The following is a 27,121-nucleotide window of genomic DNA, read 5'->3' as shown; positions in this document are numbered from 1 at the left end:
TCTTGAAGACCAGCATCTTGCTTTGAGGCCTGTCTTTGTGAACCAGCTTCATCAAGGTTGACTCACTGCCCTCTGCATTATTTAAACACAGATGCTGCCCCCACCCCATCCCGGCAGATAATCACACTGTGAGCTTGGGACTTGCCCTTCTCCCTCTGCTCATCCAAACCTTACCTGTACTTTGAGGCCCACTGTCCAGGAAGCCTTGTCAGATGAGTCCAGCCCTTTCCCTCTCTCACTCCTGGAGCACTGCCTTGTGTCGAGCTCATCTCCCTGAACAGACTATAAGCTGCTTGAGGACAGGCTGCAGTCTGAATGTTCATTGTGCACTGGTGCATGGCCACGCACATGTCATCAGATGCTCAGTGAGTGCTTGCTGAGTCACTGCATGGTGGCATTCCTAAAGACTTACCTCCAATTTCACCTCTCCCTTTCACTTGTCATAGTAACCCTCCCTGTACCACCTCCAACTCCCACCAACCAAGGGCAAGAGGGAGAACGAAACAGGTGTAAGAAAGGCAGCACACACACTGAAATATAAGAAGCCAGCTCTAGGATCGTTAGTCTTTTAATATATTATTCTGAAAAGAAAGGAATTAAAAAAAAATTCCTGACATCTCTTCTGTTTTTTTTTTTTTTAATTTAAATAAATACCCTGCCCGCCCCCCACCCGCTAAAATTTCCCTCCTTCCCCATCACCCCACCCATCCCTGGTGCTAGACCCTCACCCCCCAGCTAAGTAAGATGCCTGTTTCAGAGCAGGCCACGCTCACTACCAAATACTGGCGACTTGTAAATACTGTAAATGAGTCCTCTGACCCTCAGCTCACCGGAGCCCCTCTCTTCTGCTGCACTCCCCACGCCAGACCAGTCCCCAGCTTTGAGACTGGCATGGATGCGGGGTGGGGGGCGGCGCTTTAGGCACCGGGGAGAGTGCCAACTTGGTTCCCTTTACTTGCCTGCCATTCCCCGCTCCCTGTGCAGGAGTAGGTCAGAAGGGCCCAGAATTGCCTTCCGGACTAAAATAAATAACAAAATAAATACCACCTCCCCCAGTCCCCACTCTCTAAGAGTCCCTCTATCTCTCACTCTCTAGTCCCGGTCACTGACCCGCCCCCTTCTTCCTCCCTAACCCTTCCCTCCTCCCCCATGCTGGCCTCCGGCTTGGCCTTTGCCCTTTGCCCTTTCAAGAGGAGGGGTCCACTTTGCTCAGTGGGGAGAGCAGAGAAGGGCCTCACTGCCGACCTCAAGCAGACCCTCCCCCAAATTTCTGGGGGTGCCGCTTGGCGCCCCAAACGCGGTGGGCCTGGCAGACCCCCCCCCATCTCGGGGGGGGGGTAGGGTGGAGGGAGGGGTTCTCCCTGGCTCTCTCTCACCTGGTCTTTCAAGCGCCCCTCTTTCAAGGCAAGTCTCCCGGGGAGAGCCCAGGCACCCCCGCCCCGACCCCAGTTCGGGTGCCCCAGCCCCCCGCCCTCCTCAGATGGCAGTGTCCCAGAGGACGGTGTGCTGCCGGCGGCAGGGCGGGGTGCCGGACTTGCGGGGCTCGGGCCCGCGCCGCCAGCTGGGGAGGATGGGCATGCTCTCCTGCTTGCAGAGGCCGCGGTCCGGGCGGTGGCGCGCCTTGATCTCCTTGCACACGCAGCGCTTGCGCTCGATCACCTCCAGCAGCTTGCCGTCGCGCTCGCGGGCGGGCTGGGGCGGCAGGGGCAGCGGCAGCGGCAGCGCAGGGTGGGTCTGTGGCCTTCCTCCCGCCGCCGGCCCGACGGGGGAGGAAGGAATACAGGGGTGGGGGTCAAGGACCTCAGAGACACCAGGCCCTGTCCCCACCTCCGAGACCGGGGCATCGCCCAGAAGCAAGGCCTCGCCTGCCGGCCGCCAAGGCCTCGTCCTCTCCCCCACCCCCACTCCGCACCCTGGTGCAGGCAGGGCCTGTTTCACCCCAGGAAGGGGCGCCTTTTAAACACTGGCTTCCCAGTAGGGTGCGGTTTTTTTTTTTTTTTTTTTTTTTTTTTTCATCCAGAGGGGATGTCTTTTTCTAAACGCACAAAGGCGCACGTCGGCCAGTGACGGCCCTGCCAGGCTACCCATCTTAAGCAGCCTCTTCCCAGGATCTCCACGCCCCACTCCTTACACGGCGGTCCCGGCCTGAACTCTTCCCATTCTTCCACACCCGGGCCTTCTTCCCTACCTGCTCCTTCACGAATAAAAAGCCCAACACCATCTCCCTCCTCACCTGGCTCAGGGCATCCCTGGGCTGGCTGCAGGGCCGGGGAGTGTGGAGCGCGGCCTGCCGGACTCCTGAGGTGGAGGCGGAGCGCCCCAGGCGGTAGCCTCCCGTGAAGTCTGAGGCCAAAGAATGAGGGGTGAGAAGACGAGACCTCTGGGTTCCCCTCCCCCAGTTCCTTGAGGACAGCCCCTGCCAGGCTGCCCCCTCCCCGCCACTCATCAGAGGAGGAAAGGGGATGGAGACCTGGTATTAGGATATATTCCCCCCAACCCGCCCCATCTGTGCACCCGGCTATGCAGACAGTGTCACCTCCATTGCGGTGGCAGGCGGGGAAGGTCTGGCAGGGTATGGGCAGCGCCGTGCGGTTCCCTCCTCGGTCTCCTCCGTGGTGGATCCTGGCCAGCAGGCCCTCTGCCCCCTGGCTCCTCACTGGGATCCCTGATGTCACAGGGCCTCTGTCCTCACGCTCCACCTTGCTTGGACCCTCGGCACTGCCATTCCAGGCCCGGGCATTGTCCCCAACTGCTGCTGGGGTGACAAGGAGAGTTCAGAGTCTGTACAGTGGAAAGGGACTTGCCGTCCCCCCAGCTACACCCACCGTGGCCTGGGTGGACCAGAAGTAACCTCGGGTAACAGCAGGGAAGGGAGGGCCCCTGCTTCACGCTCCCCCAACACATACACACACAGGAGGGACTCCAGTCCTGGCACCACTCCTGGGCTAAGAGTCCTATTTACTGCTGCCAAACCCTTTTCCCTGTTCAGAGGGATCTCCCCTACCTCAGCTTTGCCGTTAGAGCCCCTCCAGCCCTAGACAGGGCCAGAATTAACACTGAACAGAGACCAGGGGTGCTGTTCCCCAGGAAGGAGAAAAATCCCAAATCCTGGGGTGGGGGGCATTGGGGGAAGGGCTGCATGTGAGCTAAGCTCATCTCTGAGAGGAGGCCTGGCAGAGCATTGCGTTGCCAAGCAACGGTAGGGGCCTCCCTCTCCTCTCCTCTCCCTCCTGTCTGGATGGGTTGCCATGGTAACAGCTGGGAGGCAGCTGTGTTTAGCTCCTAGTGTGCGCACACTCACAAACACACCCCTGCAGCCCAGCAAAGGGAGGGGCAGGGAGTCGAGTGGGACAGGGCAGGAGGAGGAGGCTGCTCTTGGGGCCTGATTCTACCCTGTCCCCCTCCCAGATCTTCCTGCCCATCCAGCACACACATGGGGCCCCCATCCCTCTGCTCTCCCAATGAAGTTCCCAGTTCAGGACAATGGGTTATGGCTTCCAAGTAACCCCTTCAGCACCTCCCCCAAATCACAGACATCCCTGGTCCCCCTCCCCTTTCCGCACTCCTCACTCACTGTCCAGCTCTTTTGCCTTCCTCCCTCCATACAGGACCTTCCTCTGCAGAGCCCAGCCTGCCCCAAATGTCGAGGCACCCATCTCTTCTTCTTCCTCCTCTGGTGTTCCCGTGCTGGCGATGACGTGGGCACAGGAGATGCTGGCAAAGGCCCCCCCGTCGGTCCCTTGCTCCTGCAGCTGGATCTTGACCATGGGAGATGGCGCCCCTATTCCACAGCCCTTATTCAGCACCCCCCCAGCCTTGAGGCTCTCATAGGCAGGGGGTCTCTTGAGCCCAGCTGCTGCAGCTGGGTAGGTCCAGAGGGGGGTCAGGGGGCCTGCAGTTGGGTCCGGAAGGCTGTGTGGGGAAGCCAGGCAGGCGCGGTGATGGAGAACCCCAGCTGCTGCGCCCATGGCCCCGCTGTGGGGGCTGGACTTCCCCGGCACGGGGGGCCTCGAGCTGGTGCACAGCATCCCGTGGAGGACTGAGATTTCTTTCTCCGTCTTTGGCTCCCCAGCACCAAGGGGCGGCCCAGCTGGCAGGACAGAGTGCGTGGTCACCTTGACTGCTGAGTACACCATGGTGTAAGACACGGCCTTGTCCTTGGGGGGTCCGGGAAGCAAGGCAGCCGCGGCAGGAGGGGCTGCCGGCACCCCTGCTGCCTTGGGGCAGATCATGCTGTGGGAATTGGGGAGCTCCCGCTCCCCCCGGGGCTGGCCAGAGCCCTGGGGTGGCAACGGGGTCGAGTGGCTCCGGGCTCGGCCCGAGGGTCCCAGCAGCAGCAGGTTGGCAGCGGGAGGCGGAGGCGGTGGGGGAGGCGTCTCCCGCTCCCGGGCAGGCACTTGGGGAGCTGGGGTGGAGCCGGCTGGCTCCTTGGAGTGGCAGAGGACTGGTAGCCTCGAGACCCCATCGCCAGGGGTTCGGGAAGCAGACTTGGCTTGGGGGAAGGCCAGGAGTGGAGGTCGGTGCTGGAGGAGGTTGGGGAAGGGCGGGGGGATTTCACAAGGGGTGGTCTTGGTGGGCGTCCCGTCCCTCCGGCTGGGGAGGGCAGAAGCTGGACGGCGGTGGGTGTGAGGCTGAAGGGCGTGAGGCTGGTGTGGCGTGGAGGTTGCCGTCAGTGGAGGGGCCCCATTGGCCCGGCCTTCCCCTGCCTCCTCGGGCAGCGGGTACTTCATCTCCTCATATATGGCCTCGCTCTCTTCCGAGTCCGAGTCGGCACCAGCCGGAGGGGTCGGGCCCCCACCCCCAAGAGGGGGCCCAGTCAGGCCCCCTCCACTTCGCCCTCCTCCCCTGAAGACATCCCCCACCATCTCAATGTACACAGGCTCTTCTTCCTGGGCACCCACCTCAGGGTCCCCAGCTACGCAGGACCCCCGACTGAGGCGCTGAAGGGGCAGGTTCCCCCCTCGAGGAGATGGGGCTGGGGGACAGGACTCATCGAAGGAGACAGAGAGCTGGGTGTTGGGGCTCCGCCTGGGCTTCTGTGGTGGAACCTTCCTGCTGGACTCGCGGCCCTCTGGGGTCGGCTTCTGTGAGCCTGGGCGGGACGTGAAAGAGAAAAAGAAACCGGGGTCGTAGTCGGGAAAGGAAATGGGGAGACTCATGGTTGACCTCTTGACTCATTTGCAAGGACATTTCTGCCTCTTTATTTTCCCCACAGCTCTCAACTTGCAGCCCTAGTGGCTTCTTTTCCTACCAGTGAGCCTCCAGTCCTAATGAGCTCCCCAGAATCTGCAGCTCCTACCTTAAATTCTCTCCCACCCGCCAGGCCCTCCGAGGCCACCCATTTTCCAAGAATGAACTTTTCAAGGAGCTTCCCCTGCCCTTGGATGGTTCATCTCAGGCCCTTCCAAAAAGGACCCCCCACTCCCTCTGAGAATGGAACCTTCCACTTCCTTGGTTCTTCCCTGAATGAACCCTCCAGGCAGGCCTCCCTTGGCCTGGAATGGATCCTCCCAGCTCCCCCTGGGGAGGGACACGGGTGTCTCACCTGCTTTCTTGCTGGGGGGCGTCTCTGCCCCCGACCCCACCATGCTGAGCTTGGTGCTGGGGTGTCTCCGGGGCTTGGCCGGGGGTCTTCGGCTGTCCTCCGTGAGGCCCCCACCGCCGCCCCCAGGCCCGCCCCCCACACTGTCCATGCTGCCCACCGAGTGGCAGGAGAGGGAGCGTGGGGCCATGGCGCTCCGGCAGGGGTGGGGGGTGTGCTCCTGGGAGGCGGGCATCGTCATGAAGCCCATCCTGAGGGAGCGGCGCAGAGAGGCGATGTCCCGCACTCGCACCCCGGGCCCTGGGCCAGCCCCGGGCCCTGCCGGGCCTGAGGGAGCCACCTCCTTACTGGAGCTGAGGAGAGAAGGCCCAGATGGAGCAGAGGTCGGGCCTGAGGCCTGGGCCTCCCTCTCTTCCATCCTAAGAGGGGTTTGCAACCCTGTGGCCCCCCAGAGAGGAGGAAGGAGGCTGGGTGGGGACGGGGGGAGCCCAAAGGTCCAAAGCATTAATGTAGAAGCTTCAGCCGGAATCCCTAGGCTTTAAAAAAAAAGGCCAGGAAATTGAGGGCAGGGATGAGAGAAGGGGTGAGCCTGTGCTCAGAGCGGCATCACTGGAGGTGGCCGATCCCAGCCTGGGCAGCTCCGGCACACAGACGTGCGGACCGCTTCATACGTGGAGATGCAAACCCAGGCGGCACAGCCCCGCCTGGCACATGCACCTGCCACCACAGCTCTGCTGCTTCTCACTCTCACGCTGGCCCACACCTGGCCTCTGGCCTCCCCTTGTGTCCAGCTACTGCGGCCTACGCTCCCACACCCCACCGCGCCTCCTTCCCAGACCCCAGCTGCACCGCATCATCAGAGCAGCCCCCCTGCCACTGATCCTTTTCTCTCATATCCTTTCTTCCTTCCCTTCTTTCTTCCTTCCTTTTTTCTTTCTTCCTTCCATCCTTCCGTTCTTTCTTTCTTTCTTTCCCTCTCTCTCTCTCCCTCGGGGCTGTCTTCTCTGTCACCCTCCCAGACTCACCCCCACTCCCTTTCACTGTCCATGAGCTTCTGTGTGAAGGAAAGGGGGGCAGCTGGCAGGGAAGAGGGGAGAGCTGCTGTGGGGTGGGCTCGTATTAAGGCCCTGTCTACTAACCCTTCATTAGGGAGAGATCACTGCAGTGATAGCTCTGATTAATCTAATTAACAACAAGAATTAAACTCCACAGTTTTGAGGGAGAAGGGAGCAGGGAGGTGGTTCTGACTCAGGCTCCAAGAGGCTGTGCCATCAAGGGGAGTGAAGAAGAGAAGGGAGCAAGAGGGGAGAGGCCAGGCCCCAGGGCCGGGGAAAGGGTCAAGGGAGGGGGCAAGCAGGGAGGGGCCCTGGCCCTGGCTCTTCTGTTAGCCTCCATACACACACAGCCCTGTCACAGGAAGGGGGCCAAATGGATCTTCTCTGGTGCCCCTCAAATGACCCTGTCCCTGGACCAGGAGGGCAGCAGGGCCTGCCCCTTCCAAGGTCAGGTGACAGGGGAACCAGGAGCCAGCCCCACACTGACAGAGGGGAGGAGATTACAGGCCAGAGGTGAGTCAGGAAGGAGTGACTTGGGCCTCCGAGGATGGGGAGGAGGTGACAGGTGCCCCTGAGCTGGAAGCTGCCAAAGAGGCCAGGGCAGGGGCTGAAGCCAGAAGCCAGGAGCAGGGCAGGGACAGGGCGTGTGCAATTCCAGGTCTTCTGTACTGAGCACAGACTCAGAGACTGGACTGATGACCAGGCTGTTGGACTCAGGAAGGGCAGAAGGATGTGGTCCAGCCAGGGAAGAAGCCAAGGTGGGACAGGCAGGGGGCAATCTGGGACTGCAGCCTTACCTCCTCTTGGCCTCCTCTTCCTTGTGCTGCCTCCACTCCAGCTTGGTTTTTCGGTAGAGGAGGTTCATGTCGCGGGGCAGGAGGTGGGGGCTGGGGGGCCCTGCTCAGCGCCACCAGGCCCGGGGGGCGGCCCTCCCTGGGTCCCGGATCCACTTGGGGGGGGGATGGAAAGGAAGAAAAGAAAGATGTGGGGTGGGTGGGGGCCAGGAATGAATGAGGGGGGGGGGAAGAAAAGGAGCAGAGATGTGACTCGGGTCCTCAGAGAAAGGAAAACAGATGGAGGCTCAGAAAACCCAACACCGCCTCCAGGACCCACAGACAAACAGACATGGACAGACATGTATACACAGAGTCACACACCCTGACAAAGGTGTTCAGAGCCACAAATACACACTCTGGAGAGATCAGACTGACACAGAATCCCATCCTGTAAATACATCTTGATCTACCACATAGACAGGCCCCACAAACGTACAGCAACCCGGCAGCTACACAAACACACATTCAGACACACACACCACCAGGTCACAGACCCATATCTACAAACAGAGGACCAGACACAGAGATTGGCTAGGTAAACACAACCTAGGAACAGCCAGACATACAGACATAAACACCCCGACACACCCACAGCACACACAGACCTCCAGACCCACACAGATCAGCTGCAGAGAACTGGACGTACCTATAGACAAGGAGTTATGCCAGGGCCTACTTGCCTACACTGCACCCCGCTGGGGAAGGGGGAAGAGTCAGACTCCCCACCCCCTCTTGGGGCCTGCGGCTGGGGGGTGTCATGAGGGCAGGGCGGGGATGCTGGAGAAAGGGTGGGGGCACTGTGAGTTGGGCATCTGGAAGACCACCCATCCCTGTATCTCCATTCCCTGCCCTGCCGTCCCCCGTCCCCCTCTCCAGTCCTTCGCCTGGGCCCGGGCTTCGGTCCACCCCTATTCCTGCACCCCGGCCTTTTAGCGGTGGTCTCCGCCTCCCTCGCTGATGGCCCAAATCACCTTCTTCCTCTTTCAGGACCTGGGAGGCTCCCGGCTTCCCTCCGCCAGTCCCCGCCCCTCCATCCCACCCAGGGGTCTCCAGTCTGGCCCCATAGCTACCTTCTGAGCTGCGGCCTCCATACCTGCTCTGGTTTCCCTTCCCCCAAACACACTCTCCTCTGCGCTTTCAGCCTCACCTCTCCTCCAAGGCGCCCCTGCTCACTGCCGTCCTCTCCCTTCCCTGTTTGCTCCAAACCTGGCCGGCTTCATCCCCCTCTCCATCCAAGGGCCCCAGGTTCCCGGGCACCCCTCCCCTTCTCCTTGTCCTGCTACCCTGGGTTTCTCCGTCTCTCGCCCCGCCAATCCTCCCTACCCCTTGTCCCCCCATCCCACCTCCCCGCACCAAGCCTCCCCAATTTCAACATCACCGTACCTGGCCTGTCGGGCGCCGGCCCCCCCATGCCGGGCTCCGCCCGGAGCAGGAGGAGGGAGGAGGAGAGACAGAGAGAGACCGGGGGGGAGCCGAACAGGGCCCTGCCGCAGAGACAGCCCCGCCTCCGGGTCCGCCCCCAGACCCGCCCCCGGCCCCAAACCCACCCTTCCACACCCTCCAAGGACGGAGCGGGAGCGGCTGCGCCGCGCTGCGCCGCTAGGCTGGGGTGGGCGGCACCGGGCCAGCGGAGCCCGCGGGGGCACTCGGAGAAAGGTCGCGGGGTGCGAGGGACCCGGCGCCAGCCCGCCCCCGCTTTGGGGCGTCCGCTCCTCGCCGTCCCTCGCCCCCTGCCCGACCGGGCCGTGCTGGCTTTAGTGTCCAAGGCCCCGGCGGAGCGAGGCGGGGCGCAGCGCTCAGCGACGCCCCCCACCGGCGGCCCGGGGATGCACCCACGCGCGTACCGCGTGCGCCCGGCGCTCCCCGGGTGCGCCCCCCGCGTCCGGCCGGGGCGAGGCTGCGGCTGCGGGGCTCTGGGTGCAGTGAGGCGGCGAGGCCGGCAGGGGGGGCCGGTTTCCGGGGCCGAGGGGCTCTGAGAGTCGGGAGCCGGACCATCCACATCTTTGTCCAGCAGAGGGCGTGCTCCCATGGCCGCGCCCCATCTTCCAGACGCCCCCCCAGGTACAGGGAGGGCACCGGAGCTGGCTCGCTTGGTGCTTGTTGCTTCTGCCCCCTGCTTCCCAGGCGTCCAGACCTTGATTCACCGCCTGGGCTCAAAGTCTTTCGGCGGCCCGCCCCCACGGCCCAAGTCATCCTCCCAGTAACCTTTGACTCCGCAAAATAATGAATACAAAGAGCTTCGTAAATTGTAAATGGCTCCGTATGTTTAGAGGCGACTATATACGCCCGTGGGAGAGGTAACCTTAAAATACGTAACAGTCCTTTCACATTCACACCTTAATGTGAATAAACTTTATTTATTCATTCTACAAGTATTTAGAATACGGAGACCAAAATGCCCCTAGGACTGTAGGTACGCAGGAGTGTCTGAGTTGGTGGAAAGGGGAGGGTCCAAAGCTAAGTTTGAATAGTTGGTAGCGAGTCAGCGCCGAAGGAAGGAGGATCTGGGGGCGGAGCAGCGGGGCTGCGTTCTGAACATCGCCAGAGGGGAGAGAGTCTGGGGTGGGGGTGGGGGTTTTGTGTGGGAGGCTGCTTCCTGGACCCCACCGCTTGGGAGGCCTCAGGCTCTGGCTATGGTAGCCTTTGCTGCCAAGAAGGGAGAGAGAGAGGAGTGCAGGTTCGTTTTAACAGAGATAAAGAAAAAATATATATAAACTGGGGGCAAGGGTTTTTGCATTGTCTTGTGTTTGCCTAACCCTAACGAGTGGTTAAAAATTTCCATGAGCTAAAGCTGAGGAAGGAAGGATGTGTCAGCCAGCCAGCCCAGAGCTGGTCTCAATGCCATCAAATGCTAGCGCTGAGGCCTTGGGCAAATAACCCAATGCCTGTGAACCTCAGTTTCCTTAGGAGAAACACTGGAGCAAAACCCACCCCAACTGTGCCCAGGGCTGTTTTGAAAATTCATGAGATAATTGTGTGGAGTAGACAAATACGAAGAATTTTAATATGTTTGAAAAGAGTTCCATATGACCAAAATCAATTAGACTCCGTTTCCTTCTGAACCTGGGAATGAAGGCAGATGTGGTCATTAGACACTGCTTTTGCTAAAACAGTTCCTCTCAGAATGTTGCTTGGGGGACCAAAAAAGAGAAAATGGCAGCTGGAGGTTTATTTTTTCATGCCAAGCACATAGTAGGTCCTTTATGAGTGTGTGTGGATTCTCTGTGGTGAGGAAGGGATGGGGTGGGGAGGTGAGACGTGGGAGAGGTGGGAGGGGGCGAGGGTAGAGTCCATGCTTGTGGCCTGCCCGGTGGTTCCTCCTCAGGTCTGTCTGTACGTCTGCTTGGGTGACTGTGTGTGACCAGGAGTTGGAGAGAGAATGCAAGTCAGCACGTTCCTGAGTGTGTCTTCGTTGTTTCTCTCCATGGGAGCCAGACAGGGACACACCTGAGTGTGAGAAATGTCTCTGCTCTATCACTGTGGACCTTGCTGAACCTCCTGGGTCTCCATGTCCTCACTGAGGAATAATACGATGCCTGGGATTTGATTCAAATACGCCATCACAATACAACAAAAGATATTGTAGGGATAGATGAAAGCAGATTGGCTGTGAGTGGGTCAATGTTGAAACTGCATGCGGGCTGCCTGGGAGTTCACTGTACCATTCTCTCTACTTCGAGGCATGTTTGGAAATTTGTCACAAGGATCCACTTGAACAAATAAGGGCGGGGAGAAAAAAATGGTACCTTCCTCATACAGTCACTGTGAAAACCAGGGGAGAGAGGACAGTAACAGCTGCAGCAGCACCACAACGACTCGCCGGGCGCTTATGGGGTGGCAGGCACCCAGCAGGATCCTGGTAACTTCCTTCCCACTCTTCTGCGCGCCTGTAGGCCAATGGCAGCAAGTGCCTACAAGTAAGGGAATCCCTGGCCTCCCCGCAAACTCCTCCCCTCTCTCTCCGCCCTCCGCGGCCCCGCCCTCCGAGGAAGCGCTGGGCTGGGGCCCAGCAGGTGTGGGGTTAAGGCAGCCCGTTCCGGGCCCCTGGAACAGCAGCGGCGGCAGCAACTGCACCAGCAGCGGCGGTGGCAGGCCTGGCCCCGGGCCAGCTGGCCGGGAGCCCCAGGAGCGAGAGAGGGCGGAGGAAGGGGAGGAAGAGGGGAAGGAGGAGGAGAGGAGCCGTCAGCAGGCCCGAGGAGGCAGGACTTCCTGGTGTGGGGGTTGTCAACAGCCCAGAAGAGAAAGACCGAGAGGAGCGGAGTAGCGGAGAGAGACCCAGCGGTGCCACGCGGGAGGAGACTTGGGAGGGCCACTCGCCGCGACCACCGAGGCGGCTCCATCTGGAGGATCGGGGGGCTGACCCGCCCTCTTCCGCAGCAGTCCGCACACCCTTGGGGCTTCACGGGCCGCGCCTGGGCCCCCACCGAGGAGGCGGGGGTTCCTTTTCTGGACGGCAAACTTTCCGCGGAGATGCCTTGCGGGGCGAGGTGCAGCCCCCGAAGAGGACCGGACAGCCTCTGAGCGCCGCCTGCGCCCCCCGCGCTCCTGGGGCCAGGGGGCCCCAGGGAAAGGACAGCTCAACGTCTTAGGCGGCCGGGACCCCCCCGGCCCCCGCCCCCGGCCCCGCTCGGTGGCCGCGGCCGAGAGGTAGGGCTCTGGGCTGGGCGGGGCGCTGGGGCGGTGGGGCAGGGCCTGCCCCAGGGATAGGGGAGCTGGGGTGCGGGGGCCTCGCAGGCCGAGCACAGGCCTCCTGGCAGCCTGGCCAGGCTGAGGAGCGGCTTCACCCCTGTTCACCCAGGCTTTGGGTGGGACCGCTTGGGTCCCGTGAGTTGGAATCCCAGCTAGAAATGCCCCACTTTGGGTCTGGGCCGCCTCTTCCTGCTCTCTGTGCCCGCCCGGATCTGTCCCCTCTGTTCTGGTCTCTGTCATCTCTGCCTGTATCTTTGTCTCTGGGTCTCTGGCGGTTTCCCCTTCCTCCCCCATTCTGCTCCCCAGAGAGGAAGCCCCGGAGGTGCTGCCCACTGCTTTCTCACACACACACACATACACACACACACACTCTCTCTCTCTCTCTCTCCCCGTCTCTCCTTCCAGTTTGCAAACTCAGCTCTGGAGTTTGGAGGCAGCGACAGCAGCAGGAAAAACCTGCCCCTGCCCTCTCCCTCCCCCCTGCCTCCCCTGTCCTGTTCCTTCAGCAACCAGGCACCCCCAGTTCCTGCAGGGCCCTCCTGCCATGTCGGACCCAGACGTCCCCAGGGGCCCTGATGTCCCCGCCATGTGGCCCCCCTGTTCTAGGGGTGCCTGAGCCTCTCCAAGAGCTCCCTCCCCCCCGCCACCCGCCTGCCCACCTTGGCCAGTCCTGAGACCCAGGGACCATGAGTGGGGGCAGGAAGAAGAGTAGTTTCCAGATCACCAGCGTCACCACGGACTACGAGGGTCCAGGGAGCCCAGGGGGTTCAGATCCTCCTGCCCTGCCAGCCCCCACTGGGCCACCGCCCCGCCTGCCCAATGGGGAGCCAAACCCCGAGCCAGGGGGCAGGGGCACCCCCCGGAATGGCTCCCCACCGCCTGGGGCCCCAGCCTCCCGCTTCCGGGTGGTGAAGCTACCCCAAGGCCTGGGAGAGCCTTATCGCCGAGGCCGTTGGACTTGTGTGGATGTTTACGAGAGAGACCTGGAGCCCCCTAGCTTTGGCCGGCTCCTGGAGGGAATTCGAGGGGCCTCAGGGGGCACAGGAGGCAGGTCTTTGGATTCCAGGTTGGAGCTGGCCAGCTTGGGCCTGAGCGCCCCTGCCCCACAGCCAGGCCTGTCTCAGGGCCCCACCTCCTGGCTCCGCCCGCCCCCCACCTCCCCTGGACCTCAGGCCCGCTCCCTAACTGGGGGGCTGGGCCAGCTGGCAGTGCCTAGCAAGGCCAAGGTGGAGACACCCCCTCTGTCAGTCTCCCCACCCCAGCAGCGCCCCCCAGAGCCCGGGACAGGGGATAGCACGGGCACATCCCGGGCTGCCACGCCCCTGCCCTCCTTGAGGGTAGAAGTGGAGGCAGGGGGCTCAACAGCGGGGACCCCTCCACTGCCCTGGACGAAGGATGGAGCCCTGCGACTGAGGATGGAGGAGACAGGGCAGGTAAGAGCCGGGTCCCAGGGTTGGGGGGGGACACCTGAGGGGTGGAGGTTGTCCATCCGGACCTGGGCCTCCGCCTCCATACTGACCTCCCTTGGCTCCCTCGTCACCTGTCTGTCGTTTCAGACAGCCCCCCTTTTTTCTTCCTGCCATCTCACTTGCGGGTCCATTCCTGCTCCTCGCCTGGCCCGTGTTTTCTCTCTCAGGCTCTGTCTGCCCCGCATTCTGCACTTTCTTTGCTCTTTGGCCTTTCACGTGTTGCCTGGGGCCCCCGTCTCCGTGTCTGGGGAGCCCATGTCCCCTCTCGATCGTGAAGCTGTGACCACCTCCCTTTGGCCTTCCCCTTCTGTCTGGGTCTCACTTCTTCAGGCATTGAGGGGGAGGCCCCAGGCTGGGCTGGCGAGCTTGGGCCTCTGGGAGAGGAGCTGCTGGGGCTGGGGGGAGGGGCAGAAAGTAGGCCTTCCACCCTAAATCTCTCCTCTGCAGTCCCATCTCCAAGTGGGGAAGGGGCTGCTGCTTTCTTCCCACCAGCCGCCCTTGCAGCCTCATCTCCAGCTGTGTCCCAAACCAAACGTCTCTGAGACCTTGAGGAATCGGGTGGAGATGAGGGGGCCCCTTACAAGGATGGGGTTTGGCTGGTTCGTCCCGTCCTTTGTACACCCTGTTGACTGTCCGGGTTCCCTGCTTCTGGGCCTCTCCAGGACCCGTCACTGAGGGTGGCCACCATGGAGTAGGAGAACAGTGGGAAACAGTTGAGAAAGCGTTAAATCCTTTGCTCATTCTGCTTCCTGTCTCCAAAAGAGGAACAAGTCTGGGCTGGGGGGCAGGATGCCTGGGTCCTCGGGGTGGGGAGTGGGCAGCCAGGGATGTTGGATGTGTCTGTCCTGAAGGAGAAAATAACACCTTGGATGCAGGAGGAAAGGCAGCGAGTGTGAGGATGAGAACTTTTCCCCTTCCTGGCCTTGGGCACAAACCACAGTATAAAAATAACCTGAGACTGTGCGTCTGGGCCCTGTCAGGACCGGTCAGGACTGGCTCCCCCCCACCCCCTCCTGGCCTCAGACTCACATCTCTCATGCCACCACCCCCCCCTTTCTTGAGTTCTTTCATTCACTTCCTACCCCAGGGGAGAAGATGTGTTTCCTTTACTGGTCCCTGTCCCCACACTCTTACAAAGCAAGCCCCCTTTGCCCCCAGCCTCCGCTGTTCCTATCCTTAAGCCCTGCCTGAGCTTCCCTTGGGCCCACAGACCCTGCCCTGCTCTCCTCGGAGCCCCCAGCTCCCTTTCCTTCCCCCACCTCCTGGTCTCTTCCTGCGTGTGTGCATCTGTGCTGCTGTTCCCTTGCCTTGGCGTCTGTCTTCCTTCTACACTCCCCCTGTCTCTTCTCTTCCTTCTACACAACCCCCTGTCTCTGGGTTGCCTCGAACAGGGGCCTCGAGGAGGGCCGGGGGCACCACCTGGGCCCCCTTCCCCTGTGCTGTCCCTCTAACCACTCTGGACTCCCTGTTCTTGGCTTTTCCGAGAACCTGGGGCCTCCTGGGGCCTCACAGAGGCGTCTTGTTCCTGTGGCCCCCGCCCTTCTGCAGCCACCCCCAGCGCCTGTTGGGCCGTGTGGGTCCACGCCCAGGCTCCGCCTCCCTCCATCTCCGCAAACCCCCCCCCCCCCCCCGAAGATCCAGGCTCAGGAGCAGAACTTCACCTGAGTCTGAGAAGTTTGAGAGGAGAGGCTAGAATGGGTAGAGGAGGGTTGAGGGGGGGAGGAGGTGGAGGACCAGTTTCTGAGGATTCATTCATTCTACAAATAGCTATTGAACAAACTATAAGCTCTGCCCTCTGGAGCTTACCTTCCAGTAGCAGAGAGGCAAAAATACTTTAATTTCACATAATATTAGGTGCTGTAAAAAAGAAAAAATAGAACAGTGCAATGGAACTCACAAGTCAAAGGATGGGGAAATGCCTCTCTGGAGACGTGATGTTTGAGTAGCCACAGGAAGTCCGATGATAGAAGGTGGACACTCTCTGACTAGCCTCTGATGAAGGGTCCTGGTTCTGGTGGTGGAAGGGTGCTGGAGTGCAGACCAGAGCCCCTCTCTGATACCCCATAGCACCTTTTTGGAAGCCACTCCCCCAGAGGGGTATGGGGGCAGGACACCTGGGTGCCCAGTCCTCGGAAGCCGGACAGGGTGTGTGGGGAGGTCCCCAGTCCTCAGAAACTGGACAGGGTGTGTGGGGAGAGGTGGGGAGGGAGGAAGCTACTAGGAAAGTTGTGAGGTGGCTGGATCCTTTCTCTCACTCAATGTGATGGTTCCTACCTGCCTTTCTCCAGGTGCCCCCACTCGACTCTCGCCCTGGCTCCCCTGCCCTCTACTTCTTCCCCGAAGCCAGTCTGGTTCGCAAGTCTCCAGACCCCTTTGGAGCAGCAGCTGCCCAGAGCCTCAGCCTCGCCCGTTCCATGCTGGCCATCAGTGGCCACCTGGATAGCGATGACGATAGGTAGGTGGGCTCCGGCTCCTCACCCAGCACCTGGGATAGCCGCGTGAAACTGCCTGGTAGGTGTCCTTCCCCCTCTTGAACTTGGAGAGGACCTCTTAAACAGAGAAGCCTGACCTGGGCATAGCACACTGGGCAAAGCTGATTTGAGACCTCCTCCCTCTCTGTGGAGAGTGCTGGGTGGGACTCCCTGGCTTAGGATTGTCAAATCATACTTTTTTAGAGTTTGAAGGGAGTCATTGTTGTCAAATTCCAGAGCTCTTGCAGATTTAGCGATCATCTGGCCAGCCCTAAGAATTTACTGGCAAATGTGCTGGAGACCAGAATAGGGAGTCGGTCTCCTCCCAGTCCTCCTCCTCCCTCTCCAGGGGAATGGGACTCCTGCTTCTAGAGGTAACATCCTTGGAGTCCGTGCAGTCTACTTTAGGATCCTGGGACCTCTAGTAACAAGCAAGCATGTCCCTAAGGTTCTGTTTTCTGTGCTAGGGACATCACGGGGGCTGAGCCTTCCTGGCGGCCAAGGCCAAGCCATAGCCGTCGAGAGGCTGGCTATCGGTCACAGGGAAGGCACAGGAGAGCAGGATCTGCTGGGGTTTGCCCTTCAGGGGAGAATGTCCTGTTCACGGCGTGGTGGGCAGAACTTCCTGTTTCAAGGGCCAGGTTTCAACATAGGAATGTCAGCAAGTTGAAAAGGGAGGAACAAAATCGCGAGTCAGATAGCCAAGCAGCTCCCTCCTGGCTGTGGACTGATAGGCACCCAGGAGAGAAGCCAAGGAGCCGCCACTTTTATTTTGGAGGGAGGAGTGGGACTTCTTGTTTGAAGCCCTGGGGGAGGGACTTCCTGTTTGAAAGGCATTAGGGGCGGGGCTTAGTGTGTGCTTGGGGGGCCTATTCCAGAGGAGTCTCTCCTTCCAGCCTTCTGCTCTCCTGGTGCCACCTTCCCCCCCAATCCCAAATCAGGGACTGAGTTCCTCCTGTGAAAAGGGCCTGGGCCCTTGGGGGACCCAGAGTGGAAAGAGAAGTGATAGGAGCCAATGGGATGGAGGACAAGCGCCTGGTGGAAGCATTTGGAGAATGGGGGGACAGAGGGGGGCTGGACAGGGCAGGGCTGCTTCCGGGCTCCCAGCTCTAAGGAATGTGTGAGGTGTGAGGTTGGCCAGGGCACCTGCCCCCTATGTGCTGTTCCCAGAGCTTCCCAGCCGCCCCACCTCCCACTTAGGAGGTTCCTTGGCACTGGAGGGCTCCCTGTCCCTCCCCCAGCCCTGTTGATTTCAGAAGCCAGCCTCCTGCTTTCCCTTAGAGAGTTCTACCTCCAGAAGCCTCCTCAGCTCTCTTCTTTTAGCTTGCCCCCTCCCTCCCTCTCTCCCACCCCCTCGAACACCCCAGTCTGACCGGTCCGCCTCCCAGCCTCCACTTTACCCTGCCGAGCTCCAAGCCTCTGGGGCTCAGGCCCAGCCCAGCGCCTCGTGCTCCACCCTGCTGGGCCAGCGGGTTTGGGTTGGGCCACCTCCTTGGCCCCCTGGAATGAGGTGCGTAGCCCCCACCTCACCTCTCTGGTGTGCCAGGAGCTGGCAGAACAGGGTCTGAGTGGCATGGGACCTTCCTTTTAGAGGGAAAGTGGCCTGGGGTGTGAAGTGCTTGGATCACCCCATCTTATGGGGAGTTAGGGATGTCTGACCAATCGTAGAATCTGGGGATGAGATAACTGAGGGTGCATGGTAAATTCAAACTCTTCATATGTACCTCAGCTGCAAGAACCTTCATGCCCCCAACAGGGCCTGGTTTTTGGGAGGTACTTAAATAAGTGGGTGGATGGATGATGAAGGAATGGGTGGATGGGTGAGTGGTGGATGGCCAGCATGGGGATCCAGGCGTTCTAGGGAATGAATTCCAGGCACTCAGGAAAGAAAAGGTGTATTTATTTATCCAGTGTTTCCTTGGGGTTAAATGCTACCTCTTATTTCACATAATTCTAAGAGCAGCCCCATGATCCCGGCCTTCCAGATGAAGAAACTGAGACTCAGAGGAGAAAGGTTTTAGAGCCTTGCCCAGGGTCACCCAGCTAGTAAGTGGCAGGACTGCTGTTGGAGCTTGGGTCTGACCCCAGACCACTTTCTCTCCACTAGGATGCCTGTGTCCCAAGCGACAACCATCTTTTTTTTTTTTTTTTTTTTCTTTCGTTTTGTCTTTTGAGGGCCACACCCACGGCATATGGAAGTTCCCAGGCTAAGGGTCTAATCGGACCTGTAGCTGCTGGCCTATGCCATAGCCACGCTAGGTCCAAGTCGTGTCTGTGACCTACACCACAGCTCATGGCAACGCCAGATCCTTAACCCACTGAGAAAGGCCAGGGATCGAACCCACAACCTCATGGTTCCTAGTCAGATTCGTTTCTGAAGAGACAACCTTCTTTGGGATACCCGTTCTCTCCAGGACAGAGGCAGGAACAGCTCTCCCAGCCCTGGCCAGGAGCCATTATTCTCCCGCCTCCCTGGCCCTGCCCCGCCCCAAAGGCACCACAGATCCGGAGGGAGTGTAGACAGGGCAGCCGGGTGCCACTTTCTTGGCCTCAGGCCCTGCCCCTGGGGGTTCCTCAGGACAGTGAGGGAGCAGGGCTGGCCCTTGTCTCTGGCATCAGACCCTCCCCAGCTCTCCCAGATGTCCTGATTCTTCATCTGATCCTCATTTTGAGGCTGTTTCATTTGACCTTCAAAAAGGAAGACCAATGTCTACAGCTGTCTCTGCCCCAGGACCTAAGAGTCTTGCAGGGCCAGAGTCCCCAGTTGTGCTTGCTGTGCCCTGCACAACTGCAGGGGGCACCACTCAGCATTCGAATTGTTGACACTGGAAGTCACGACGGTTTTCAAGAAGATGGCAATAAGTGCCTTGAAGGACTTTATGCTAACTCACCCAAAGTTGCTCTAGGGGATTGTGGGGCAGGCTGATCCCATGCTGCTCAGGGTTCCGGCACAGTGCCAGCCGTCCCTCACCTGGGGTTTCTCAAAGGGAGGGTTTGGGTTGCCAGAGTTCTGGCCCCTTGAAGTGTTAATGTTAGAATGTGCCAGTGGAAAGTGCTGTCAAAAACTCTCCAGCGCTAGACAAACAGGAGATAATCATCAATCAGCCAACAACTGTTTATTGTTGTATTATTCCTTTATTTCTGGCAAGAAGGAACGATTTACTTGGCATCTTTACCGAGTGTCTGCCAGCAAGGCCGGTGTTCCCATTCCTGTGACTCTGCCCCCTCTTTGGTCTCTGTGTGGCTGTGTGTCCTGGGGCTCTGTGGTGGCCTGGTCGCCACCAGGTGTTTGCAGCATTGTGAAAACTACTTTGACTCTCCAGCTGGCTGGCCCCCCATCCACCCTTAAACTGGTCTCTCCCCCAAGTCCCAGGTGTCCTCCCCCTCGACCCCATCCTGCTCTCTCAGGCCTGATCTCTCTCTTGGTTACTCCACCTGCCAGCACCTTCTGCACCCTGAGCTCAGATGGGAAGTGGAAAATTCCCAGCACCCTCGTGCTCCCTTCCTGGCTACAAGGCCTCATCCAAGGGTCACCTTGGATTGAGTGCTGATTCTCCCCACAGGGAAGCGAGCTGGAACTGACAGCCAGGAGAGAGGGCTTGACAAGGGAGCACAGGGCAAAAGATGTGGTGTGTTGGGGCCACCTTCTCGGGGAAGGGTGCAGCAGGGGCTGGAGGTCAGGACTACTGATCCTGCAGTACTGGAGGGCATGCGTGCAGGGCTGGCCCCGGGGCTGAGGCAGCTGAGGCAGAAGCTGGACAGGGGCGGGTGGTGAGCTTTGGGGTGAGGAAGGGGCCTGACTGGTGGGGAGATGAAGCCTTGGAGGACAGAATGGGGTGCCAAGGACGGCACAGGCCCCAGGCCACGGAGAGACTGGCTTGAGGGAAAGCCAGGTTGAGGGACCCTTGAGCCAGGCGTGAGTCGACCTCTGGTGGCCACTTCACAAACTGCATCAGGCTTGCTCTCACCTCCCTGTCTCCGCTCCCAGGAGTCTTCAGAACTCCTGCTCCTATTCCCAGTACCCCACCTCCAGCCTCACCTTCTCAGCTCCCCGCAAGCCCTTGCTCCCTCCAAGATCCCAGACACCAGGCTCGAGTCCCAGGTCCATAGGCCGAACTTGTCTTTGAGGCTCTGTTTTTTCATCATCATGGCAACCTTTCCCATTCATTGCTCCTCACCCTCACCTTGGCAGGTAGGGGACCCTCTGGCTAGGCCCCAGGGGTCACCCAGGATGTGGGCTTTGTGTTTCAGGGAAGTGCTTGTAGTCCAAGGAAGACCCTGAGCACATCAGAAACCCCCTCCCCACCCCACCCGGTGCATCCCCTCCATCCCCTTACCTCCCAACTGAGAGCTGCCGAGGCCTTAAGGGAGAGGCCAGTGTTTGTCCAGAGGGGGCAGGATGGGGTCAGAGGTGGGACAGGGCCTCCCAGTGCCAGGCTGTCCCTCACCCTCACACCCCTCCCTGACCCAGGCCTCTGGCCCTGCAGCCCCTCCCCCGACCCTGCCCACCAGCTGACTTTCCTCAGCCAGCCCTCTCCCCTCTGTTCTGGGATTGGTGCCAGGGTGAGAAGGGGACACTGGCACTGACCGTGTCTGGGAATTCCCGCCCACCGTGGAGCCAGCGGGAGGGGGTCCCCGTGTCCCTGAGGAACCAATAGCAGCCAGGCCTTGCCCTGGGGGGCGGTGTATATCTTTCAGGCCAGCACCCCCTAGGCACTGTCTCCCTTCTGCCTGCCTGGCACCAGCCAGACCCTGCTCTGCCCCGGGGGGCTTTGCGCCCCCCAGGCAGCCCTTCTGATACCAGCCCTCTCCCTCTGGGGAGGCCTGAGGACCCCTTCCCCCCTGGGGATGGCCCAGCCAGGGGTCTCTGTCAAGTCCCTGGTGTCCTCGTATGAGACCCGGGTTGGGGGGACGGCTCCCGGGCCTCCCCGGAAAAGGGGCTGTGTCTCCTCTCCCTGTTCCCCTCGGGGAGCATCCCCCATCCGAGGGGCGTCTGGACCCCCACCGCACCGGGGCCTGGGAGGGCCTGGGCAGCGGCCCTCACCCCGCCGGGGGATGGACAAAACCCTCCTCTCCCTGATTCTCTACTGTCACAGGTACAGGTAGGGGTGTGGTGGGAGGCTGCAGCGAACAGGCTTGCAGAAGAGGTGGCAGGCTGGGTGTCCAGACACCTGGCTTGACACCCGCTCCTCCTCCTCCTCACCTCTCGTCTCCCCGTGTCCCTCCAGTGGCTCCGGAAGCCTCGTTGGCATTGACAACAAGATCGAACAAGCCATGGTAAGAGAAGCCATCTTGGTCCCAGCACGTCCCGGCTCATGCGCTGCTGCCCAGGCCCCTGCCTGTGTCAGCTGGCTGATGCTTCATCCCTGCTGTCCTCATTATTAGGGAATCCCGACTCCCAGCTAACCCTAACCCTAACCTGCTCCCCGCTGGGCTCCTTGGAGCCTCCGCCCTTTCTTGTGTCTAACCCGAATGCTGGCGTCTCTTGGTTCCTGGCCTCTGTCGGGCATCCTCGCTCACCTCCGCAGCCCACGCCTGTCCCTTCCCTGTTTTACTTCTTCCCCAGAGGGTCCCCATCGTCTTGGAGCAGGAGGCTCTCTCACACCCAGCTCCTTAAGACACTGGGCAGGGGCTGAGGCTGGGGCGGCCTGGGACCCCTGACGCTTTGCCTGTCCCCGGACCCCCAGGACTTGGTGAAGTCCCACCTCATGTTTGCGGTCCGGGAGGAGGTGGAGGTGCTGAAGGAGCAGATCCGGGACCTGGCCGAGCGGAATGCCGCGCTGGAGCAGGAGAATGGACTGCTGCGTGCCTTGGCCAGCCCCGAGCAGCTGGCCCAGCTGCCTTCCTCGGGGGTCCCGAGGCTCGGGCCCCCAGCGCCCAACGGGCCCTCAGTCTGAGCCTCCCTTCCCTCACAATGTGCCTTTGGGGGCTGTCACAGCTGCTAGACCTTGCGCCAGCTGCCTGCCCCCTCTTCCTATGCAGCTTTAATGTCCCTTGATCCCCGGGGATGGGAGTCAAAGGCTCAGAAGTGGCCTGTCCCCCACCCTTCCTCCGTCTCCCCCCAGTGCCCAGGGACCGGACTGGGCATCCCTAGGCGTTGATGAAGGAGGGAGGGTATCAGGATGGGGTGTTAGATGGAGCCCCCCTCCTCCCTCCCTGGGCGTCGGTGTTCTGGGACCCCCGGCAATAGATGGCTTGGGGAGCAGGAGGCTCCCTGGCAGACATCCCATCCCCTCCTTGTTCCCCGAGTGCCCCCCTCTCCTCTGCCCAGGGGAGGGAGTATGGACAGTATCTGCAAGTTCTGGGATTCAGGTTGTTATTAAAATAATAATTATAATTAAAAAATCCGGAGAAACTTGAATCTGGAGGTTGGCATCTCGTTGCTTGTGTCCAGACAGGGGACCCGCACCAACAGGTTCTTCTTGTGCGAGAAAAACTGAGGCTGTGGGCTCCCCTGGAGATCTTGTCTGGGCTGGGGAGGTTTAACGAGGCTCAGAGTGGAGATGCGGGAGGAAAAGGGAGCCAATGGCCTGGGTCCTGGGAAGGGGCAGGCGAGGCGAGGCGGAGGGAGGAGGGGGGCGTCGGCCCACGTGCTGGTGGGGGACAGGGAAACAATGAGGCCTTTGGTGATTGTGCGGGATCCACCCCCAGCTTCCCAGCGTGTCCCCTCTGCGGGCTGGATCCGGGTGGCTGCTCGGGGGCGGGGCGGGGGGCCCTGAATGGGCCCCTTGTCTCCACGCTGGGTGTGGGCCAGGCTCCCCGGGCACACGGTGCCCTCGCCAGGGCTGGCCGGCCTCCGTGGCCTCCACCCCCAGCTGGCTGAGGATGAAGCCCAGTGGGTGAGCAGCCCCTCCCTGGCAGCCTCGGCTCGGTCCCAGACGGAAGGGCAGGTAGGGAGAGGGACCCCATCTAGTGGGCAAGGAGGGAAAGCAGCAGCCTCCACGTCAGGAGAACCCAGGTCCTACTAGACGGGACCTTTGGAGAGCGGGACACCGGAGGCCTACCGAGTTTGGACTCCCTGCCCTGTGCGGATTTACGACTTGGGCAGGCTCTTTGGTTTTTCTGAATCTCAGTTTCCTCCTGGGTGAAAAGGCCCTGGTGGCAATAACCTACACGAAGGGCAGATGCGAGGATTACATGACGTCATCCAAGGGAAGAGTCCAGGGAGTTCCAGGTGCTCGCTCAGTGTTAGTTTCCGTCCAGGGGGAGCCCGGCTGAGGGTGCAGGGATTGGCTCCGGGGGTCCTGGAAGGGCCTCGGGGGTTGGGGTCAGGGCCGGCAGGCGCTCACAATGGGCTAGAACTCTCCCTCCCTCTGGGTTCTCATCCACTTTGACTCCTCTCCCTGTCCCAGGGAGGGGAGGAAGGGCCGAGGATGAGTCATTGGGGGGATCTTTCCTCCTGGATTCTCTATTTCTTTCTTCCCTGTTGCACGTGAAGCTCCCGAGAGACCCCTTAGGTGGCGGCCACTGGCCCGCAGCCTGTCCCCCTCCCCTTCCCCCCTGAACTAAATGCTGGTTCTGCCCCCTACTTGGGGCTTGTGTGTCGGGAGAAATGGCTGTGGTTGTGAGGTTCTTCCGATGGATTTGGAGCAAGATTAGTCGCTGGGTGAGTTTCAGAGACCGCCCCGTCCTCTTGACAGGGGGTGGGAGATGCTGGTCAGCAGAAACCGCCCACCCCCTCACCTGACTTCCCTCCCCTCCTGGCCTCTTGGGACCAGACAAGACTGGAAGGGACGAGGTCAGGGACAGGAGGGCTGGGGAGCGGGCAGGGACACCCACTGCCCCGTTTCCTCGGGGCTTTCCCTTCTCCTGACTGGTGTCTCTTGCTCTGCCCTTCTCTCTGTCTCTCCTCTCCCCCGTCTTGGCTCTTAGGTTTTCTTCTGGAGACACCAAGCGAAGTCAGCCGTCGGGGAACACAGCGACTCCAAGAAAAATGCATCGAAGGTGGAGAAGATACCCAAAGTGGTTGAGACTCTCAAGGTGGTCGAGGCCTCCAAAGAGGCTAAGGTCTCCAAAGTGGATGTGTCCTCCAAGGTGGCTGATCCCTGCGTGGTGGCCAAGACCACCACGGGCCGGGCCGAGAAGGAGGCGGGCCAGGGGAGGCGATCGCTGTTGCAGCTGCCCCGGACTGCCGTCAAGTCTGTCTCCACGCTCATGGTCTCAGCCCTACAGTCTGGCTGGCGGATGTGCAGCTGGAAGGTCAGCGCCATATCCACCTTGTCCCCGGTGGCCGCCCCCCACCCTCTCTTACCCCCCATGATTCACTCACAGCATGTAAAATGGTATGGCCACTCCGGAAAAATGGTTTGGTCGGTTCTTAGAAAACATGCAATTATCATGTGGCCCAGTAACTACACTGGGGCATTTATCCCAGAGAAATGAAATTTTATGTTCACACACACATCTGCATCTGCATGTTCTCAGCAGCTTTATTCATAAGAGCCCACACCAACCCAAAGGCCCTTCAGTGGGTGAATATGGTTAAACAGTGATATACTGATACCATGGGCTGCTCCTCAACCCTAAAAATGAGCTCTGTGGATGCAAATGCAACCACTTGGATGGATCTCAAGGGAATAATGCTGGGTGAAAACAATCCCGAAAGGTTATATTGCCTAAGATTCCATTTATATTATATACCATTCTTTTTTAAAAAGTTTCATTTTATATTGGAGTATAGTTGATTTACAATGTTTTAGTTTTGTGTGTACAGCAAAGTGACTCATGTATGCGTATACATATATCTATTCTTTCTCATATTCTTTTCCCATATAGGTTTATTAGAAAATGTTGAGTAGAGTTCCCTGTGCTATACAGTAGGTCCTTGTTATATACACCATTCTTGTTTTTTTGTTTTTTGTTTTCTTTTTAGGGCCGTACTGCGGCATATGGAAGTTGTCAGGCTAGGGGTCGAAGCAGAGTTACAGCTGCTGGCCTACATCACAGCCACAGCAACACTGGATCCGAGCCATGTATGCGACCTACACCACAGCTCACGGCAATGCCGGATCCTTACCCACTGATCAAGGCCAAAGATCAAACCCGCAACCTCATGGTTCTGAGTCGGATTTGTTTCCTCTGTGCCACGACAGGGACTCCAATAATAATTTTTTAAAAGTTCACCTGACCGCCCTGTAGAGGGAGGTCAGAAAGGGCCAAGAGGAGAGAGGCAGGAAGATCCACTGAGGGTTGTGGTCCAGGCTAAGAGGGAAGGATGTTCTGGATGGGGGGAGAGGCACTGGGAAGTACAAGTTAAGAGACTGGAGTGGTATTTAGGAGGTAGAATTGTTGTACCAGGTGGTTGGATGTGGTGAGGGGAGAGGGAGAGACGGAAGTACAAGCAGGCTGGAGCCATTTGCTCGGAGCGGAGCAGGCTTAGGGGAGAAAGTGATGAGTTTAGGGAAATGCGGCAGGATGAGTGAAGATGTTGGAAGGACATGTGCAGGGAGATGTCTAGGAGGCAGTGGGATATACAGGCCTGGAGGCCAGGAGAGAGCTCTGGGTTGGAGACAGAGGTCAAGGTGTCATTCTGTCCTTCATTTTAATACACTCCTCATGAAATCCTAGTGGGGACTCAAAGGTTCGTCAGACATGGTCCTTGCCTTCCAGGAGCTTGTATGCTGGTATTGAAAACAGATGAGTCTAGAGAACAAATAGCATATAAAATGTATAATATGCTGGTATTGAGAACAGATGAGTCTATAAAACAAATAGCATATAAAACAAATGGGGAGTTTCCATTGTGGCTCAGCAGGTTAAGAACCTGACACAGTGTCTGTGAGGATGCAGGTTCCATTCCTGGCCTTCCTCAGTGGGTTAAGGATCTGGCATTGCCACAAGCTGCGGCGTAGTTTTGCACATGTGGCTCAGATCAGGTGTTGCTGTGTCTGTACCGTAGGCCAGCAGCTGCAGCTCTGATTCAGCCCTTAGCCTGGGAACTTCCTTATGCTGTAGGTGCGGCCCTAATAAGAAAAAGACAAAAAAGAAAAACCTGATATGGACAAACACAAGAGCAGAGACAACCCGAGAAGGCCTCCTGGAGGAGGCAGTGCCCAAGCTAAGGCCTGACAGAGGAGGTGGAATTAGACAAGGCTTTGCTGTTTATCTGCAGGTGGTCCCACCAGCAGTTTCTCCCTAGACTGTGCTATTCACTTGCGCTCATCTTCTCTTTTTCACAGTCATCTGTGAGTTCTACCTCAGTTGCCTCCCAAATGAAGACTCGTTCCCCTTTGGAGTCTCGAGAGGCTGAGATGCTTCGGGAAGTGTACCTGGTGCTGTGGGCCATTCGGAAACAACTGCGGCAGCTGGCCCGCAGGCAGGAGAGGCGGCGTCGGCGCCACATCCGGGCCCACACCTGCCCCCAAACTGACCCAGTTCAGAGCCTGAAACAGGATGCCCGGAGTCCCCTCTAGGGTGGGAACCCCACATCCTCAGCCCTCACCTCACTCTTAGGTAAGGTTGATAGGAGAGGTTGGGGCAGCAGGCCACGGGTTGTGAGTGAGGAGAAGTTTTCATACTGTCACCTCTTATCAGGACCCCAAGGCCTGGCCTGGGGTCACACATATTCCCCTTCGTTCCTTTTATTCAATTTGTAAAAAATTATCAAACTGTTGGGAAATAAATATCAGATATTTCTGAGTAGATGTAGAAGCGTGTTTGTGGTTGACCAGAGGCAAAGAGGGGAACTTGAGTGGGACAGGGAGAGTCACCTGAGAACAGGGAGGGTGGGGGGGCGCGGGGTTGGGCCCACAGCCTTTTAGGAGCTGATTGCCTTTGGCAACTCTGCCCGGCCAGTAGCAATAGCTTCGGCGCCCATCCATCGAGGACACGCTGGGTACCAGATGCGGAGCCCACGCTCTCCCTGGAAATCCCACAAGTGAGACTGCTGCAGATGTTATGGGACTTGTCCAAGACCCCACAGCGAATGACACCTCGCAGGAAACTCCGCCTCCGCAGCCCACGGCCCTGCCTCTCTGGCGCTCCCCGGCTCGGCCAGGGCGAGGGTCAGTGCCCTGCGCCTGGGGTCGGCGGACAAACAGCGGGCCGTCTAGCCACGCCC

General features: G+C 59.5%; 3 protein-coding genes across 9 annotated transcripts; 2 read left to right on the top strand and 1 right to left on the bottom strand.

Annotated features, from left to right (window-relative positions):
• Positions 1 to 552: 552 nt before the first annotated feature.
• On the bottom strand, positions 553 to 8,948 carry NYAP1 (neuronal tyrosine phosphorylated phosphoinositide-3-kinase adaptor 1). Of its 7 annotated transcripts, none has more exons than XM_085016657.1 (8): positions 8,817 to 8,948; positions 8,080 to 8,210; positions 7,395 to 7,546; positions 5,546 to 5,895; positions 3,575 to 5,092; positions 2,537 to 2,755; positions 2,234 to 2,343; positions 553 to 1,734 (listed from the first exon to the last, which is right to left on the bottom strand). In XM_085016657.1, the coding sequence occupies exons 3-8, from the start codon at positions 7,460 to 7,462 to the stop codon at positions 1,477 to 1,479; spliced, it is 2,523 nt and encodes an 840-aa protein (XP_084872783.1). In that variant the 5' UTR covers positions 7,463 to 7,546; positions 8,080 to 8,210; positions 8,817 to 8,948; the 3' UTR covers positions 553 to 1,476. The 7 variants fall into 7 exon arrangements, with proteins under 7 accessions (XP_084872783.1, XP_013850902.2, XP_084872782.1 ...); XM_013995448.3 differs by having other exon boundaries at positions 8,581 to 8,911; XM_085016656.1 differs by lacking the exon at positions 8,080 to 8,210 and having other exon boundaries at positions 2,537 to 2,752; positions 5,546 to 6,078.
• Positions 8,949 to 11,667: 2,719 nt separating this feature from the next.
• On the top strand, positions 11,668 to 22,423 carry TSC22D4 (TSC22 domain family member 4). Its single transcript, XM_003124357.5, has 5 exons — positions 11,668 to 12,080; positions 12,528 to 13,555; positions 15,880 to 16,046; positions 21,291 to 21,339; positions 21,750 to 22,423. Exons 2-5 carry the CDS (start codon positions 12,809 to 12,811, stop codon positions 21,957 to 21,959), a joined length of 1,173 nt encoding a protein of 390 aa, XP_003124405.1. The 5' UTR covers positions 11,668 to 12,080; positions 12,528 to 12,808; the 3' UTR covers positions 21,960 to 22,423.
• Positions 22,424 to 23,475: 1,052 nt separating this feature from the next.
• SPACDR (sperm acrosome developmental regulator) lies at positions 23,476 to 26,703 on the top strand. The gene is made up of 3 exons (XM_085016691.1): positions 23,476 to 23,668; positions 23,935 to 24,261; positions 26,241 to 26,703. Exons 1-3 carry the CDS (start codon positions 23,615 to 23,617, stop codon positions 26,472 to 26,474), a joined length of 615 nt encoding a protein of 204 aa, XP_084872817.1. The 5' UTR covers positions 23,476 to 23,614; the 3' UTR covers positions 26,475 to 26,703.
• Positions 26,704 to 27,121: the final 418 nt, after the last annotated feature.

Source organism: Sus scrofa, chromosome 3 (genome assembly GCF_054392235.1).
Source record: "Sus scrofa isolate SSC_HxYL_T2T_F1_AM1 chromosome 3, Sscrofa_HxYL_maternal_Yorkshire_Landrace_v2.0, whole genome shotgun sequence".
NCBI lineage: Eukaryota > Metazoa > Chordata > Mammalia > Artiodactyla > Suidae > Sus > Sus scrofa.
The sequence above is the reverse complement of the archived record's forward strand: the minus strand, read 5'-3'. Positions and strand labels throughout refer to the sequence as shown.

Coding starts and splice junctions, on each gene's coding strand:
- NYAP1 (XM_085016656.1), bottom strand. CDS start 7,462: ATGAACCTCCTCTACCGAAAAACCAAGCTGGAGTGGAGGCAGCACAAG. Junction 6,079..7,394: donor GAAGAGGAGGCCAAGAGGAG/GTAAGGCTGCAG, acceptor TTTTTTTTAAAG/CCTAGGGATTCCGGCTGAAG. Junction 2,753..3,574: donor GAAGGCAAAAGAGCTGGACA/GTGAGTGAGGAG, acceptor TCACCCCAGCAG/CAGTTGGGGACAATGCCCGG.
- TSC22D4 (XM_003124357.5), top strand. CDS start 12,809: ATGAGTGGGGGCAGGAAGAAGAGTAGTTTCCAGATCACCAGCGTCACC. Junction 16,047..21,290: donor CTGGATAGCGATGACGATAG/GTAGGTGGGCTC, acceptor GTGTCCCTCCAG/TGGCTCCGGAAGCCTCGTTG. Junction 21,340..21,749: donor ACAAGATCGAACAAGCCATG/GTAAGAGAAGCC, acceptor CCGGACCCCCAG/GACTTGGTGAAGTCCCACCT.
- SPACDR (XM_085016691.1), top strand. CDS start 23,615: ATGGCTGTGGTTGTGAGGTTCTTCCGATGGATTTGGAGCAAGATTAGT. Junction 23,669..23,934: donor GGAGCAAGATTAGTCGCTGG/GTGAGTTTCAGA, acceptor CTTGGCTCTTAG/GTTTTCTTCTGGAGACACCA. Junction 24,262..26,240: donor GGCGGATGTGCAGCTGGAAG/GTCAGCGCCATA, acceptor TCTTTTTCACAG/TCATCTGTGAGTTCTACCTC.